The sequence below is a fragment of the Larus michahellis genome, chromosome 1 (assembly GCF_964199755.1).
Source record: "Larus michahellis chromosome 1, bLarMic1.1, whole genome shotgun sequence".
Classification (NCBI taxonomy): domain Eukaryota; kingdom Metazoa; phylum Chordata; class Aves; order Charadriiformes; family Laridae; genus Larus; species Larus michahellis.
This window is the reverse complement of record NC_133896.1, coordinates 33206096-33220481: the sequence shown is the minus strand read 5'-3', so window position 1 is coordinate 33220481 and position 14386 is coordinate 33206096. Positions and strand designations below refer to the sequence as shown.

Sequence of the window (14386 nt, the reverse complement as noted above, 5' to 3'; positions counted from 1 at the left end):
AAACCCCTTGGAGAGATGGGTAGCCAAACAGCAAGGCTCCTGCTTAGGCAGTTGGTGGTAGCAGTTAATGTTACCTTGAAAGCTTTACATTTCATTAGAGCTTTCATTCTTGTATGAGAGAGGGTAGCAACCTAAATTTTATCAGAGATGTTTTAATGAGGTACGTCACAACTTGAAATACATGCTTGCTTCTCATCCTTTCTCATTGCTTTAGAAAGAATACATAACTGGATTACTCAATCCCTGTTGTAACTGAGTGTTACCTAAAGGTCGTTGTGGTAGTCTATTATTAAGTAAATCCTCACGGCACATTTGGAACCAGGTAGCTTATTGCGTGCATGTCTGATCCGAGCAGATGCAGCACAGGAAGCTGCTGGAACTTGAAGGTAACAAATATTGCCACAAAAGCGAACTGTTATGCCTTTGCTGTGTACCATCCTCAAATAATCAGTCTTTTTGAGGTGTTCTAGTTTCCCCATCTGAACAGTTTCACATATAGTCATCGTACAGCTTTGTTGCTAAGCACTACCAGTTACGGTTCAGGGCATAGCAAAGCTGAGGTCCACCTTGAGGTTTTTATTTGCTGTTACATCTTCTTGAAAACATCTGCATTTGGAATTTTATTTGACTACTAATGGAAGAGGATTTATACTCTCTAGTGTGAGTTAATTGTAGTGCAGTCATTAGCACTTTGTCGTCTTACGTTTGTTTTCTCAGCATGTTGGGCTTCATGCTCTTTTAGTTCACGTTTATATTGTGAGTTGAGATACGATACGTCCAGTTCTTTTCAAAGTTAAGACTTATGAAGAGTTCGTCCTAAAATTTTACCACATACCAGTTGTGAAGTCAGATAATAAATGTAGAATTATTTTCTTAATTAGTTCAAATTTTTTACAGATACTTTCTGTAATTAAAGGGACCTTAGATTAAAAGTGGACAGACACAACTTCCCAAGAATAGTACTTGTGCAAAGTGCTTTTATGTTGTTCTAACGCTATGAAAAGAACAAAACGCTGCCAACAAACTAGTTATGTCAGTTTTACTTGGTTGTTACTCAAGACATTGAGTATCACAGGCAAATGTTTCACTAACTGTTCAAATTATATTAAAAAAGAAGGCCCACAAAATGTTAGTTTTTCTGAGTTCTTTGGGAACAGTCTAAATCTGGTTGTGCTGAGTTGCCTTTATGCTCAACGATACAGGCAAGATCTGAGCCTTACAGGAGATAATTATATTTTGTTTGTCTGAAGTGTTGATAAAATAAAGATATTTTTTCTTTTTTTTTGTTTTCCTCACTTTTAGGTTTTTTATGTAATTTCAGAAGTATTCCTTGTGATTTCAGAGGATATAGGCATAAAAAAGGTGGATCAGCCCATCTTCTAAGTTACCTTTAAGTGTCAGAAATTAATCTTACTTCTATTCCTTACTGCTCTTCAGACACATAATGTAATATTCTTTAAAGTGGCTCTTTTTCTAGTTCTTCGTTTTTCTTTTTAGTTGCTCCAGAATAATTTTGGTGTAATTCTGTCTTTGCACTTGTGGAAGAAATCTATTGTTACTTTGAATGAATATAAACTTATTTTTTAAAAATTGACATCCCAGTCCCCTTCCAGTGTTGTTACTGCCAGGCATCCCATTGACTTCTGCAGGAGCAGAAGCAGCCCAAACTTGCATAAGTGAAATATTTATTTGTTTTCATTTACATGCAAAAAATCTTGCTATGTATAAGTGCCTTCATTCTCTTTTTCTAATGTGTAAAAAGTATTTATATCTTTAAAGATAATCTTTTATATTAAAAGGGAATTCAGAATCGGTGAACTTGGTTTTCAAAACCAGCTTCAGTCTTTTACCTCTACTTCTGCTGCTGCCTAATGTCGAACTTCAGAATACCTCATTACCAAAACAGCACATTTATTTAATATCCCACTGGCTGAAATCTTAATGTTAGCATGTGCTATTCATTTTTTTTCAAAACTTTGGAAATGGGGAGTGCGTTTTCAGAGATAACCGATAACAGATGTCACTACCCAAATAATGTCATAAACCAGACTCGGGATAGTGGATTTCATTTAGGATAATTCTGATAAAAATGAAAGAAAATACTTGTTTCCAAAATTCAAAAACAAATATTTGTGTACTGTTCATCAAGGTTAGAGGAAGTTTCTCCATTTTGGTGCTATTTTGCCTGTATAGCTTGAAATAATAAATAAGTTATAATGTATGTGTGATAATTTAATTTAATGACTGTGACTTGTGTCTGTGAAATACAGTTGCATTTTAACCCTTCTTTTTTATGCATGTTGTGTGGCTTTGTGTTTATATTTAATGTGTCCTTTATTAAAGAATGCTAATGTTTAAAGCCTTTAAAAAGGAGGGGAGGGGGATGGGAACTCACCACTGAAAGTGAGGGGATTTTACCATTGAGTAACCTTTGCATTGCAGTGAACTTCATATGATATTTTAGTGACGTTGTTTTCATGGGGGGAGCTCTTATATACTTGAGCAGAAAAAAGAAATATGAAAACATTGGCACTGATATAAGCAGTAATTGATGCCATTGAACAACTGGACTGGAATAGGCAGTTGGCACGTGATCTTTGATGATAAAGCTTGAAGATACCAGCTGTTGAACCTTTTGCTGGAGCTGTAATTTTACAGCCCAGACCTGTTCCCACTTAATGACAAAAACTGTAGAAAACTGTGGATCATAACATAATGCTCAACTCTTAACCTCAAAGACATAATATAATTTTTCACATTCCTAAAACAACTTTGCATGAGGAGGTTTGCAGAAGTTTCAGATCCAGAATTTAGAAGTAAGACAGGAGAGGAACAGGAGTTAAAGCAAAAAAAAAAAAATCATGGAAGGGGAAAAAAAGCAGGTGGTCCTTAATACCATTCCTAAATATTTATAGCCATTTAATGAGAATGAAAGGCATGTGAAGCTACTGATGTATTTATTTCTTCTTTTGCAGACTTAGAACTAGCAGAAAAGCTGAAGGGTTCTGGGTGGTCAGATCCATGTGAAAATCATTCTAAGCTGCCTGTATACACATGGCAGTTTTGAAAACCCCAGTCACAACTCATAAATACTGGTTCAAAGTGGCTTTGAGACCCAAATTTAAAATGTATTAAACATATATTAAAGTGTTAGCATTTCATAACATTTATGAAGGTTAATACACAAATATTTCAGTTATCTGGCACGGGTTAGGAAATGAACAAAATATTCCCTAGGTCTTTATTATGGAAGTTCCTAGTGCTTTGAAAACTGCTGATTGTGGAAGACTGGTGATTCCACTAAGACAGACCGCTATATTGATGAGTATATGTTCTAGCATGCATCTATCTATGGCCCTTTCACTTCAGTGAGAGCAGGGATTTAGATTTCCTGCTGAATCAGTCCTTCAGAAGCTTGCGCGCGTGCTCACGTTCATGCACATGACTGTGATGTTGGAAAGATTGATCTGTAAGTAAATTGAAAATACACAGAAGAGTGGCTTAGGTCGAAAATAAGCTGGAATTCAACATGTGAAGGTAGGTAAAAAGTTGTATTACTTATCTAAAATGTAAACATATTTTTGTGACCAATTAATATTTAAAATAATTTGTGTTGTTTTTCTTAATTCTTTAGCTGATGCTTAGTTAGGTGCCATAGAATTATATTTTTGTATACTTCTAAAAAGTTTGAAAAAATTTCTGACAATACCGTACCGTTCCAGTATATATATTGCTTTGTATTTCCAGTTTTCTTTAAAGTTCAAATACAAAATCTTAGTTTTTAATCAAATGAAAAAAATGAAGAGATGCTTTTTATAGAGCAGACGGACACACGTAGCTCATGTGTTTGTTATTCCTTTAAGATCTCAGCAACTGTTTTGCTGCTGCTAACATGATTAAAAATGATAAATCAGAGACTGCAGTTGCTGCGATATAGTGTTTCTTTGGCTCTTGTTTAGGTTTTTTGCAAACTCAGCTAAAACTAATTGGTCTAACATTGTAAGACTGCATTATCTCTAGTTACTTTTGTAACTGGTTAATTGAAAGGACCCTATCTCTGAAGATTAAAAAAGAAGAATGCATAAACTGAAGTTTTAAATTGTGAAAAGTATGTAAACATATGCTTTTTCCTGGGCAAATGTAGCTTCTGCACCAGAGATCCTCCATCATGTTAAAAATATGCCACTTTTATTGAGAAGACTTATGAATAAAATGTCACTCTCAAGGGGTGATCGTTACTTTTCAGCGAGAATGCAGATTATGTCATTCCTGTGCATTTGTTCAGTTTTCCTGAGCTTCACAAGGGACAGGAGACCGTCCTCCCTGTGAAGCAGTCTGTTAAATTGTGCCTGAGTGTTGGAAACAACAGTGGATTCGCTTTGGGTTGCTGCTTATTTTTTGTGGAGGTTTGTGAACACAGCTGCTGGATACATCTGTCGTTCTCCTTTTGGAAAACATGTTTAGAAATCTATCCATTTATTGGAAACGGGGAAAAAACCCTGCATGTCTTTAGCTCACGCTGGATTTCCCTGTAGTCTCCTATCTCCATTTCTGATGCCTTTCTTTCTTGATGCTTGCACTTTACGCACTGTTTCTCTCCAGTGCTGCTGCCTTCAGTTATTGCTGAAAGGTGTTACTGCTGTTACGTGACTGTGCAATAAAGAAAGCTGAGACTTGCTGAACTCTGGCCAAGTCAGCAATTTGACGTCTGTAACGGTGTAATGATGAAAGTGCCTATACCGAATACTTTCTAGGAGGTATCGAATGCAAAGAGCAGGATTGCTGTTCAGGCTTATAAATTTGACACAAATTTATACTTGTAGATTAAGATTTTCAGAAGGACCTAGTGAGGGTCTAGCTCTGTTCCTGTTTGCCACTGATTTCAGAAGGAGAGGTAAGGCAGAATTGTCGGTTGGGGTTTTGGTTTGGTTTGTTGTTTTTTGGGTTTTTTTTGTTTTTTTTTTTAATTTACCACTGTTATGTATTTTTAATTGGGATTTGCCTCAGCCGTCTGTCTGGTGTATGTATCATTCAACTGAAAGATGATAAAATTTAGGTACCCGTACCGGCTATACGCTGTTGCAGGAATGCTGGCTGAGCAATGTAGTTTATCTCTTCCCTCCCTCCCGGCAATTAATAATCTGATCATATTTCTCATTGTTTTAATATATACTGTCATTAATTACAGTGATAATGTTGGCTTGAACGAGGGCTGATGATGAAGCTCTTAACAGAGGTACGTGCAGACCCTTCAGTGGCACTTGGGACCTGCATGTGAGGTAGCAGAACCTGCCAAATGGCTGCTGAAAGGAGGCAGGAATACCTATTGTTGTCCTGATTCTCAGGTGGTAACCAGATGCGACAGATTCAAATCAAGAGCAAGTAAGGCAGGAAGAACAACTATACAATTCAATTTTTACTCTAGTTGAGAGATGAATTGGAACCCATAAAGGAAGTGTTAAATGAGATGCCAAATGTGATACGTCATTACTGTTGAAGGACATATTAATCATCAACTCATGGTGATTATTATTTTAAAATTTTCAAAAATATCAAGCAGACATTAACAGAAGCACAAAATATCTTCAGCTAGTGGAAGGCTTGTTGTTACACCTCACCAGTGCTGTCACGTAGCAGCGTTAGCACATCTGCCACGGGGAGATGGTTCTCTGTTAGGTTGCTGCTGTGTCTGATAGTGAGCACTTCCTCCGGGAAGCCAAAACCTGAAAGAGAGTAGTATTTGAGGAACAGGTCATGACAACTAATTCTGAATAGGACTTGGACTCAACTGTTCATGTTTGATTTCAGTAAAGTATGGTATTAATTTTCTGTGAGGAATTTCCCTCTTTTCGTGGTCTTTCTTTTATTTTTGCCACTGTTCTGTTCATCTTGGTTTATTTTCCTCCTCTTTCACTCTGCCACGCAACCTTCCATCAACACCCACGCTCATATCTCCATAATGTGTGTGAAATGGCTTTGCCACAACACGGAATACAACATAATTGGTCTTCAATGCCTTGAATTATACTCTTAAGAAAAATGAGAAGATGGTAGTCTCTTTCCTTTATGCCATTCTTGTCCAAAATTTGCGTCAAATTTGATTCCTTGTTAGGAAACTTGGACTTGAATATTGCTTGAGCCCAGATTTTCCTTTCTGAATTATGTGATTAATATTTTTTAGGCTTTACACTCAACCTTTATAACAGGCTTTTGTTTTACTTATCCGTTCTTAGTCTCCCTAAAGCTTTTTTAGCTGGCATCAGGACTTTTCACTCTTTATAGCAGCAGAGTACTGGATTCACCTCCAAACAATGAGACAACACCTTTCTTTTGAAAGAAAAAGGATAGAGCTTTGTCTAGAAACAAAATCGTGTCTCTTGTAAGTTGCAAATTAATTTGCTTCTTAAAATGAAGAGTAGTAAGACTTAAATGTTTCAAAAATAAAAGTAGAAAATGCAGGAATAGCTATATAATATGTAAAGTCTGATCAGTAGCTTGAGGTAATAGATCATGCTTTGAGATATTAGAGGCAAAATTAAAAGACTTATTCACAGATCTAACTCGAATGAATAAATGAAATTCTGCAGATGATCATGAAATGGAATTTCAAGAGTTCTGGTTTTGATTTTTCCAACAGCTGCAGAGAGTATGACAGTTCACCTGCCATCCAGGCAGATGGCTGTTTTGCTGAGAGGTCTCCCTCGTTAAGGCTGCTGCCAGCTGCACAGGACAAAAAAATTCAGACCATGAGGTGGCAACTTTAAATATTGTCTAAAATTCCTCTGTAGCATCGTCAGTAGAGTTGGACTTCTGCAGACAAGTGTCACTGACCTCGGAGGACCATCTGTCAGTGTCATGGGAGCCAAAGCTGTGCTGTGGACTGAACTTTGCAAAATGTTTTCGGGCTGGTGTTTGTGTTGCGTCTTACTGAACCACAGGAGTGATGGTTTCTCAGCTTTCACGTTTTGATACGCAAGAGGTCAAACAGATTCAAGAGATGCTATGTTTCCTCAAGCATAGGCAACAGACAGGGAGGAATGTACAGTGGAGGCTACTTGGAGTATTCTACAAGTAGACATCACTCATCAGTCATTCATCAGCTCGAGAGAAAGGGACCTGCTGGAACTTGCTGGGCTCAGCTGGCTGTGCATTTGGCCATTAGAAATACAGGCTTGCTTGATTTAAAAAAGAAAAAAAAAAAGTTACTTAGCTTAGAGGTCCAGTCAAATAGTGTGGTAGGAATGTCATCTAGGTAGTGTTTGGATCAGGGCGTAGCATTGCAGACCTAGTGTGAATACAGTTCACTCTTACAGGAAAGAAGTACATTTACTATTAATTTCCGTCAAAGATCCCGTGACGCAGTATGATTGCAAATAATACTGCAGCAAGTAGTTTTCACTCTAGATTTTATCTTGCAAATGTCATCTAGAACTCCACAAATTGGGAAGGCCGCAAAGAACTTGAACAAAGAATAATAATACTGGGTATGTGCTTGTTGGGTATGTGCTTTTTGTCATGGTGTATTTTCACTCTAGTGCTTCGGTTGATACACAGCATACAGTCTTGGATACCTCCTTGTAAAAAACATACAGACAGTTGGAGTGCTCAGAGGACAGCCACATGAATGGTAAGAGGCTTGGACAAAGTGAGGAATGAGAAAAGGCTGGGGTAGCTGTGTTTTTTCAAGACCAAGTCTATAGAAGAATGGACTGAATGAGGTATTCTTCCAACACATAATCAGTGATTATATAGAGGTGAGTTTTCCCGAGTCTGCTACGGGTAGAATGAGAAATAACTGTCTTATTTAACAGTAAGAGAGACTAGTTAACTCCTAAGATGCTTTTTCTAACTGTAAGGATGGCTATGCAGTGGAAAAATGCAGGCAAGGGAGGTTGTAGCATCTCTGTCGTTGAAGACAAGACTGACAAACTGCTGTCAGAAATGGTCCAGGTGTAAGCTGATCCGAACTCTGGACAGCACGGTGGGCTGGATGAAGTCTTTGAGTCCTTCTTAGCCCAGCCTTCCTCCCTTCCATTGCTGTAGCTGCAAAAGCGTATTTAGAAATGTGTCAAAGCAGACTCAGACTGCAGCTGCAAGGGGGACTTAATCAAATCAAGACATTTTCTGAACACCAGAGGAATGTGATATAACACTGACCTTTTGAAATGAAGCTATACTCAATGACGTGACTTAAAAATATCTTCAGTGTAACTTCTGTAGTTAACATAGGTGTAACTTAGATGTAACAGTAAATCATACACATACCCCTTGGAATTCAGTCCACTTTTTCTCAGGAGTGATGGGATGTTTGGTCTTTTGTAACCGTGGTCCTTTCTGAGTGCTTGAGCTAATGGCACAAGTGTTTGTACTTCTTTTAGTGAAGAATTACTGACTCTGAATCAAAAAATTCAGTAGGGCCTAATTACAAAGCCTCAACTAAGTGATGCTCAAAGTAATATTTTACTAGAGTCTTGTGCAATTGTGGTCCTAGTCTACTTCTAGCATAGTTTTCAAAGAGCCCAAACAGACTTTTGTGCTAACCAAAGTTGTCAGACAATTCAAGTAACTACTGCGCTTAACCCTGTAGGTTTGTTACTCTGAACCATTATATAAATATATCATTTTTATAAACTGGTCTTCCAGTTGCAGAAGTGCCTGACAAAAAAACAACCAAACAAAAACCAACAAACATTTGTAATACATTTTATCCTTTTTCAGCGCTAGTGTTGTGGCTTAACGCTGGGAGGCAGTTAAGCCCCACGCAGCCGCTCGCTCGCTCCACCCCGGTGGGATGGGGGAGAGAATCGGAAGGACAAAAGTGAGAAAACTTGTGGCGTTAAGATAAAGCCATTTTAATACTAAAGCAAAAGCTGCACCAAGAAGGAAAGCAAAATAAGGAATTCATTCACTATGTCCCATCAACAGGCAGGTGTTTATCCATCTCCAGGAAAGCAGGGCTCCATCACACGTAACGGTTACTTGGGAAGACAAATGCCATCACCCTTCCTCCTCCTACCCCCAGCTTTGGTTGCTGAACACAATCTCATATGGTCTGGGACATCCCTTGGGTCAGCTGTCCCAGCTGTGTCCCCTCAAAGCCTCATGTGCACCCCCAGCCTACTCGCTGGCAGGGCAGCGTGGGGAACAGAAAAGGCCTTGATGCTGTGTAAGCACCGTTCAAAAGTAAATAAAATATCCGTGTGTTATCAACACTGTTTTAGTCACAAATCCAAATCTTTGCACCATACTAGCTACTATGAAGAAAATTAACTCTATCCCAGCCAAAACCAGTATACAGTACTACTTTCAGTGAGTCATTTATATTTCAGTCCCTTTATAGTTAATATGAATACAAAAAGAAACTGCTATATGCTTTACATTTACCGGGCTGTTTTTCAGTAACCAGAAGTCCACTGAGCTACCAGCTAAGCTACACAAAACACTCCCTTGAAAGAAAAGAAAATTTAGAAAAAAAATCCACCAAATAATCCAAGGTCTTCAACTCTTCAGTGAAGTAATAACAATAGCAAAAGAATCCAGAAGCTTTTAGTGAAACTGCCTGCCAGCTGCAGAAAAAGCCTTAATTTGGTAGGAACTGATGATGGCATGCCTGTCGGAGAGTCCGTCTGTGCCACAGAAAGCACCAGGAGTTCTGTCAGGCTGATCCTCACAGAATTTTATTACTATGAAAAAAACCCAAACAGATGAATCCTAGTTACCAGGGTTATGGAATGACTTTGAACAATAGTAATCAAGTCCAGCTTTTTAGCTGTAGTTTTATGTTTTTAAAAGAACGTGACATATGGGAAATATTACTTTAGCCAATGTTGAGACAAGTGCTAGAATTTCTGTGTAAAATGGTTACAGGATGGGTTTTTTCAACTTGCTTTTTTTTAAAGAAAAGTTCGTATTTCTTTTGAGATTTAAAGATTTGGGATTTTATTTTTTTTTTCCTACATATGCAATCTGCAGAAAATATATGGAAAATGTACTCTCCATAAGCCTCCAATTGGGTGGAATGTCATACAGGTGAAGCCACATTACGGACATATCGAGCCATAACGATCATGTTGTTCTTGACCACATTCAAGTTTGAATGGAAGGAGGTCGAGCAGCAAAGAGAGTTAAGTGCAGTATATTCCACACGTAGCATGTAATAATGCGCTAGGAGCTCCAAGAAGAACGCAGGCTTAAGTTGCTCTTGACCATGTTCAAGTTTGAATGGAAGGAGGTCAAGCAGCAAGAGAATTAAGCGCAGTATATTCCACAGGTAGCCGTGTAATAATGCATTAGGAGCTCCAAGAAGGAACACAGGCTTACGAAGGGCAAAATTCATCCTTATAGCGATGCGCTATAGGCTAGATGCGCTAAAAGGATACGAGTGGCTTCTGGAGCACAGAACAAGGCTTCGCTCCTGTACAAATGAGAATTTGACGCTTCTTACTGATGATACAAAGCTGAGAGGAAGCTGGTCAGGCAGGTGTCTTGGGTCAGCGTGTGCAATGTGCAGCTCTCTAAGGAAAACGCCAGTGGCAGGGATAGAAATTAATGCAAGATATCTCCCTGTAAGCTGTATTTAGATGCCTTTAGCCACTTGGGAGTCCCACCTGGGGATCTTCTCTATTTCATTAAATGAGCATTTTGTGAAAAAACTCCCTGGAAGAAGTTACACGTGGATGTTTTCTTGGTCTGAGTTGGCAACATTCTGTAAGTTATTGTCTTTTACAGCAAGATAGGAAAAAAAACCCAAACAAACAACAAACAAACATGGATGACTTGTCCAAAGTTACATTTCTGGAAATTTAAATTATATTTTTTATAATTAATTTTTAAGTGCAAAACTATTTTTACAATAATTGAAAATAATTTCTACCTACAGCTTTTAAGTGTCTTTCATTTCTGTTTCTGCATTTAGCATTAAGATAACAATAGGTTTCAGCTGGCTTGAGTCATCAAAGCTAAACAGTATTTGCATGAAAGAAAGTTTAATTAGTATTTGAAATAAGTGTTCATAAAGCCTCTCTTATTCTTAACATCCAAACTGCTATTTTCCTTTCTGAACTCCCTCTTCAGCTTCCCATCCAATATGATTGAAAACAAATTGCTGTATAATTGTACTCTAATTACAAAATTCAGTAGAATGTCTTTATGAAAGAGAATGGCAAATAATCTTTTTATGCAGGCATTGCTCTTTAATGACTAAAAATACCTTACTATTACAATAGGCTAACTTAACACACAAATCTTCAATTTCTTTCTTTAGAAGAAAGAGTAGCACAAATTATAAAGATTAAATTAGGCCATTTAAATACAAAAGAGATGTAACTCAGTTGAGTTTGGACCAATGAAAAGATAAAAAAAAACCCGTAACAACAAACCAACAACAATAAAACCAGACCCAATTCTAACTTGTGTAGAAGTAAACATATAATGTTGTACCTAGAGGGTAGAGATATTATCGTAGAATGGTTAGAATTGACAGGGACCTTAAAGATCATCTAGTTCCAACGCCCCTGCCATGGGCAGGGTCACCTTCCACTAGATCAGAAGATCTTTAGAAGACTGAGGTGCAGGGTAAAAGACTTCTTTGCCTATTCTATTGCTGTTAGCAGCTGTTAGCCCTGTACAATAAATCTCATTTTTGTTGAGTAAAAGGTATAAGCTGTATAAACAAATATGTATGTATATGGAAAAGTGTTGTCTTGATACTTAATGTTGAGGGCAATGGGAAATTAAAGAGTGCAATTATTCTGTGCAGTGGTAGCCTCATCTCCTGAAGCAAAGACTTCTTAGGACACCTTCTGTGGTTGCAGTTCTCCGCCTGGACCACCATCCCTAGAAGGGCTCACTCTGTCTGACAGCCCTCTGGAGCCTAATTAATGCTTCACAGGTGAAAGTCATTGAGGAAGGGGGAGCATGTGGTGTTTTCCTAACACATCATAGGAGGAGGTTAAGGAACTCTGTGATGCATTTCACTTACGTACTACTGAAGAATGAAAAGACTCTTCAGAGTTCAGGGGTCCTTTATGTTTTATTTTATGGTTGAAATTCCTTAAAAAAGCTTCAAGGGAGGGAAAAATCAATTATCAAGATCATATTAGTTTTCAAGCATAAATGTTATCTTGCCTGCTTTGGTAATTAAACCCTCTGAATTCAGAGCTGAGTTTTCTGAAAGCCCTTTATAATTATATGGTTTGCAGAGTTTTAAGTTTTCTGACCTACGTTGTTCATAGATAAAAGGAAAGAAAGAATTTCTTTTCAAGTAATTTCGGTTCTACCGAAATTTTTCTACCTTAAAGTATTTTCTAAATTAATGAAACAAAAATTGTAAAACTACATGAATGGTACTTTTCAATGATAAATTTAAAGATTTTGCTGAGAGCAAAAGGATTAAATTTTGAAACAAATATTCTTATTTACCGGAATTGCATAACAGGCATATAAGAAGCAAGTTTTGACCAAATCAGTACCCTTATCTTTTTGCAAATACAATTATAACTGCTTAAGAGAAACGTGCTATCCATTGTATTGTGTGATAAAATAAATGTATTGCTTTATTCTGCAAAGATTTAATTTTAAGCACATCGTCACTTTCAATTAAACTCGTAAGATTACACGTATAAATGCTTAAGGACGCATACGAATCCCTCTAGTATTTGAGGACAAGTGAGTCAGCCAAGATTCTGTTTAATGAGGTATAGTTATTGTGAAAAATGTTTCTGTCATAGTAGGTTAATGTATTATAGTTGCTTATTCTATATTTTAAAAACTTTTCTCCAGCTGTTGTTCTCATGCAAATATTTGCCAGGTTTTCAACTGAAAGATAGATGTTCTGGATTTCATTTCCTGAAAACAGAAGATATATTTTTTAAAAGTGCTTGATTATATTAGCGTGTCATGCCAGTGACATAGATGACAATGTAAGAGAAAAGAAAGAGAAGTATCTTAGGTGCTTTGGAAGAAAGTCTATATTTAAATCCTTTTTCCACGTCCATTTAGAAATTAAATTTGGGGTTGAGTATTAATTCCCTACCTGATTGTGTAGGAAATGTTTATCCAGGTGTAAAATAAAGTACAGAGGAAATTTTAGAACAAATTAAGCGTGTTCTTTTTCCATATAGAAAAGTAATTAACTCAATCGATCAAAACTTTTTGATAGGATGACATAAAATAGGAAGATTAATGACAAGAGTAAGATAGTAATAATACTTAAGTGCTTACCTTCAGAATGCTCATGATCCAAGCTAAGTCAGCTGAGTAGCCACCTAATTTGAAAGTGTTTCAGATGTTCCTTATTTGACTGAAAGTTCCCTAGGACCTGCAGCTCTGCTCTGCAGGTGAATAGAAGAGCTCTGCTTTGAAGAATTAAATTCAAACCTCACGAAAGCCTCGTGGCAGTCCAAGAATATAGCAGAAGAACAGCCATTTCTGCAGAAGAATAGCCATTTCTCCAAAAGAGACCGATCTGTCAGACATGCCCCAATCACGGCTAGTGCGTACTGCCAGGGTGGGTTTCACAAAATGTGTCTGCAGCCCTGTTGGTTTTACGTTGGAGGTCGGTCAGTCCTAGAGCCAGTCGTGTCTATCATAGCAACTTTCTGGAGAAAACAGAATAACAGGGTAGCGAGGCAAGGCCATGCCTCCAGGGAGTGCACCATAACCTACAGTGTCTGCTTTATACTTCTTCTCTTGCCTCTTGGTCACATGCAGCAAGATACCCAAAGCTCATGGAAGGGAGGTGCCAGAGCAAACAGGACTTCGTAACCTAATACCTGGAAGCATGCCTACCCACGATTTTGCCTTTTCCTTTCTTTAATGCTTATGATAAGCATCATGCTTACATTAAAATAGCAATATATGTACTGGAAACAGGATGTTACTAGAGCACGTTCTTCTGAGATCGTAATGTCAAGCTGTCTCCTGCATGGATATGGATGGCTGAGCTCAGGTATTTGCCAATGATGATGCCAATGAATGAAGAACACGTGAGGGATGTTTGGCGTCTGGTCAGTAACACGCAGTATGAGAGAGCTTACACAAAAATTTCAGATACATACAGTAGATGTTGTGTCCTAATACAGAAACTTATTCCTATAATCGTCGAGTCCGTTTTGGGGAGAGGCCACAGCTTCTTCTGGTTTTCTCATTACTTTGAGATTTTTAGTAAAGTAATGAAATGCACTTCTCTTTTCAGTGTTCTGTCTCCTGTGGAAAAGGTTTGAAGTTTCGTGATGTGCATTGTTTTAATAGCTTTCAAGCTAAAATAGAGGAAGGAAACTGCAGGCATTTGAAAAAACCACGGACCTACAAAATATGTAGAGCTGGAAGATGTCCTGCTTGGAAGACCAGCAGATGGAAAGAGGTATGTCAAATCTGCTCTGATTAT

General features: G+C 37.7%; 1 protein-coding gene across 1 annotated transcript in view; it reads left to right on the top strand.

Moving 5' to 3' along the window:
- ADAMTS20 (ADAM metallopeptidase with thrombospondin type 1 motif 20) overlaps positions 1 to 14386 on the top strand; it is a 102796-nt gene that overhangs the window by 74046 nt on the left and 14364 nt on the right. Inside the window, exon 29 of the mRNA XM_074566049.1 lies at positions 14195 to 14362. Within this exon, the coding sequence (XP_074422150.1) occupies positions 14195 to 14362 (168 nt within the window). The remainder of the gene's footprint in view (positions 1 to 14194; positions 14363 to 14386) is intronic.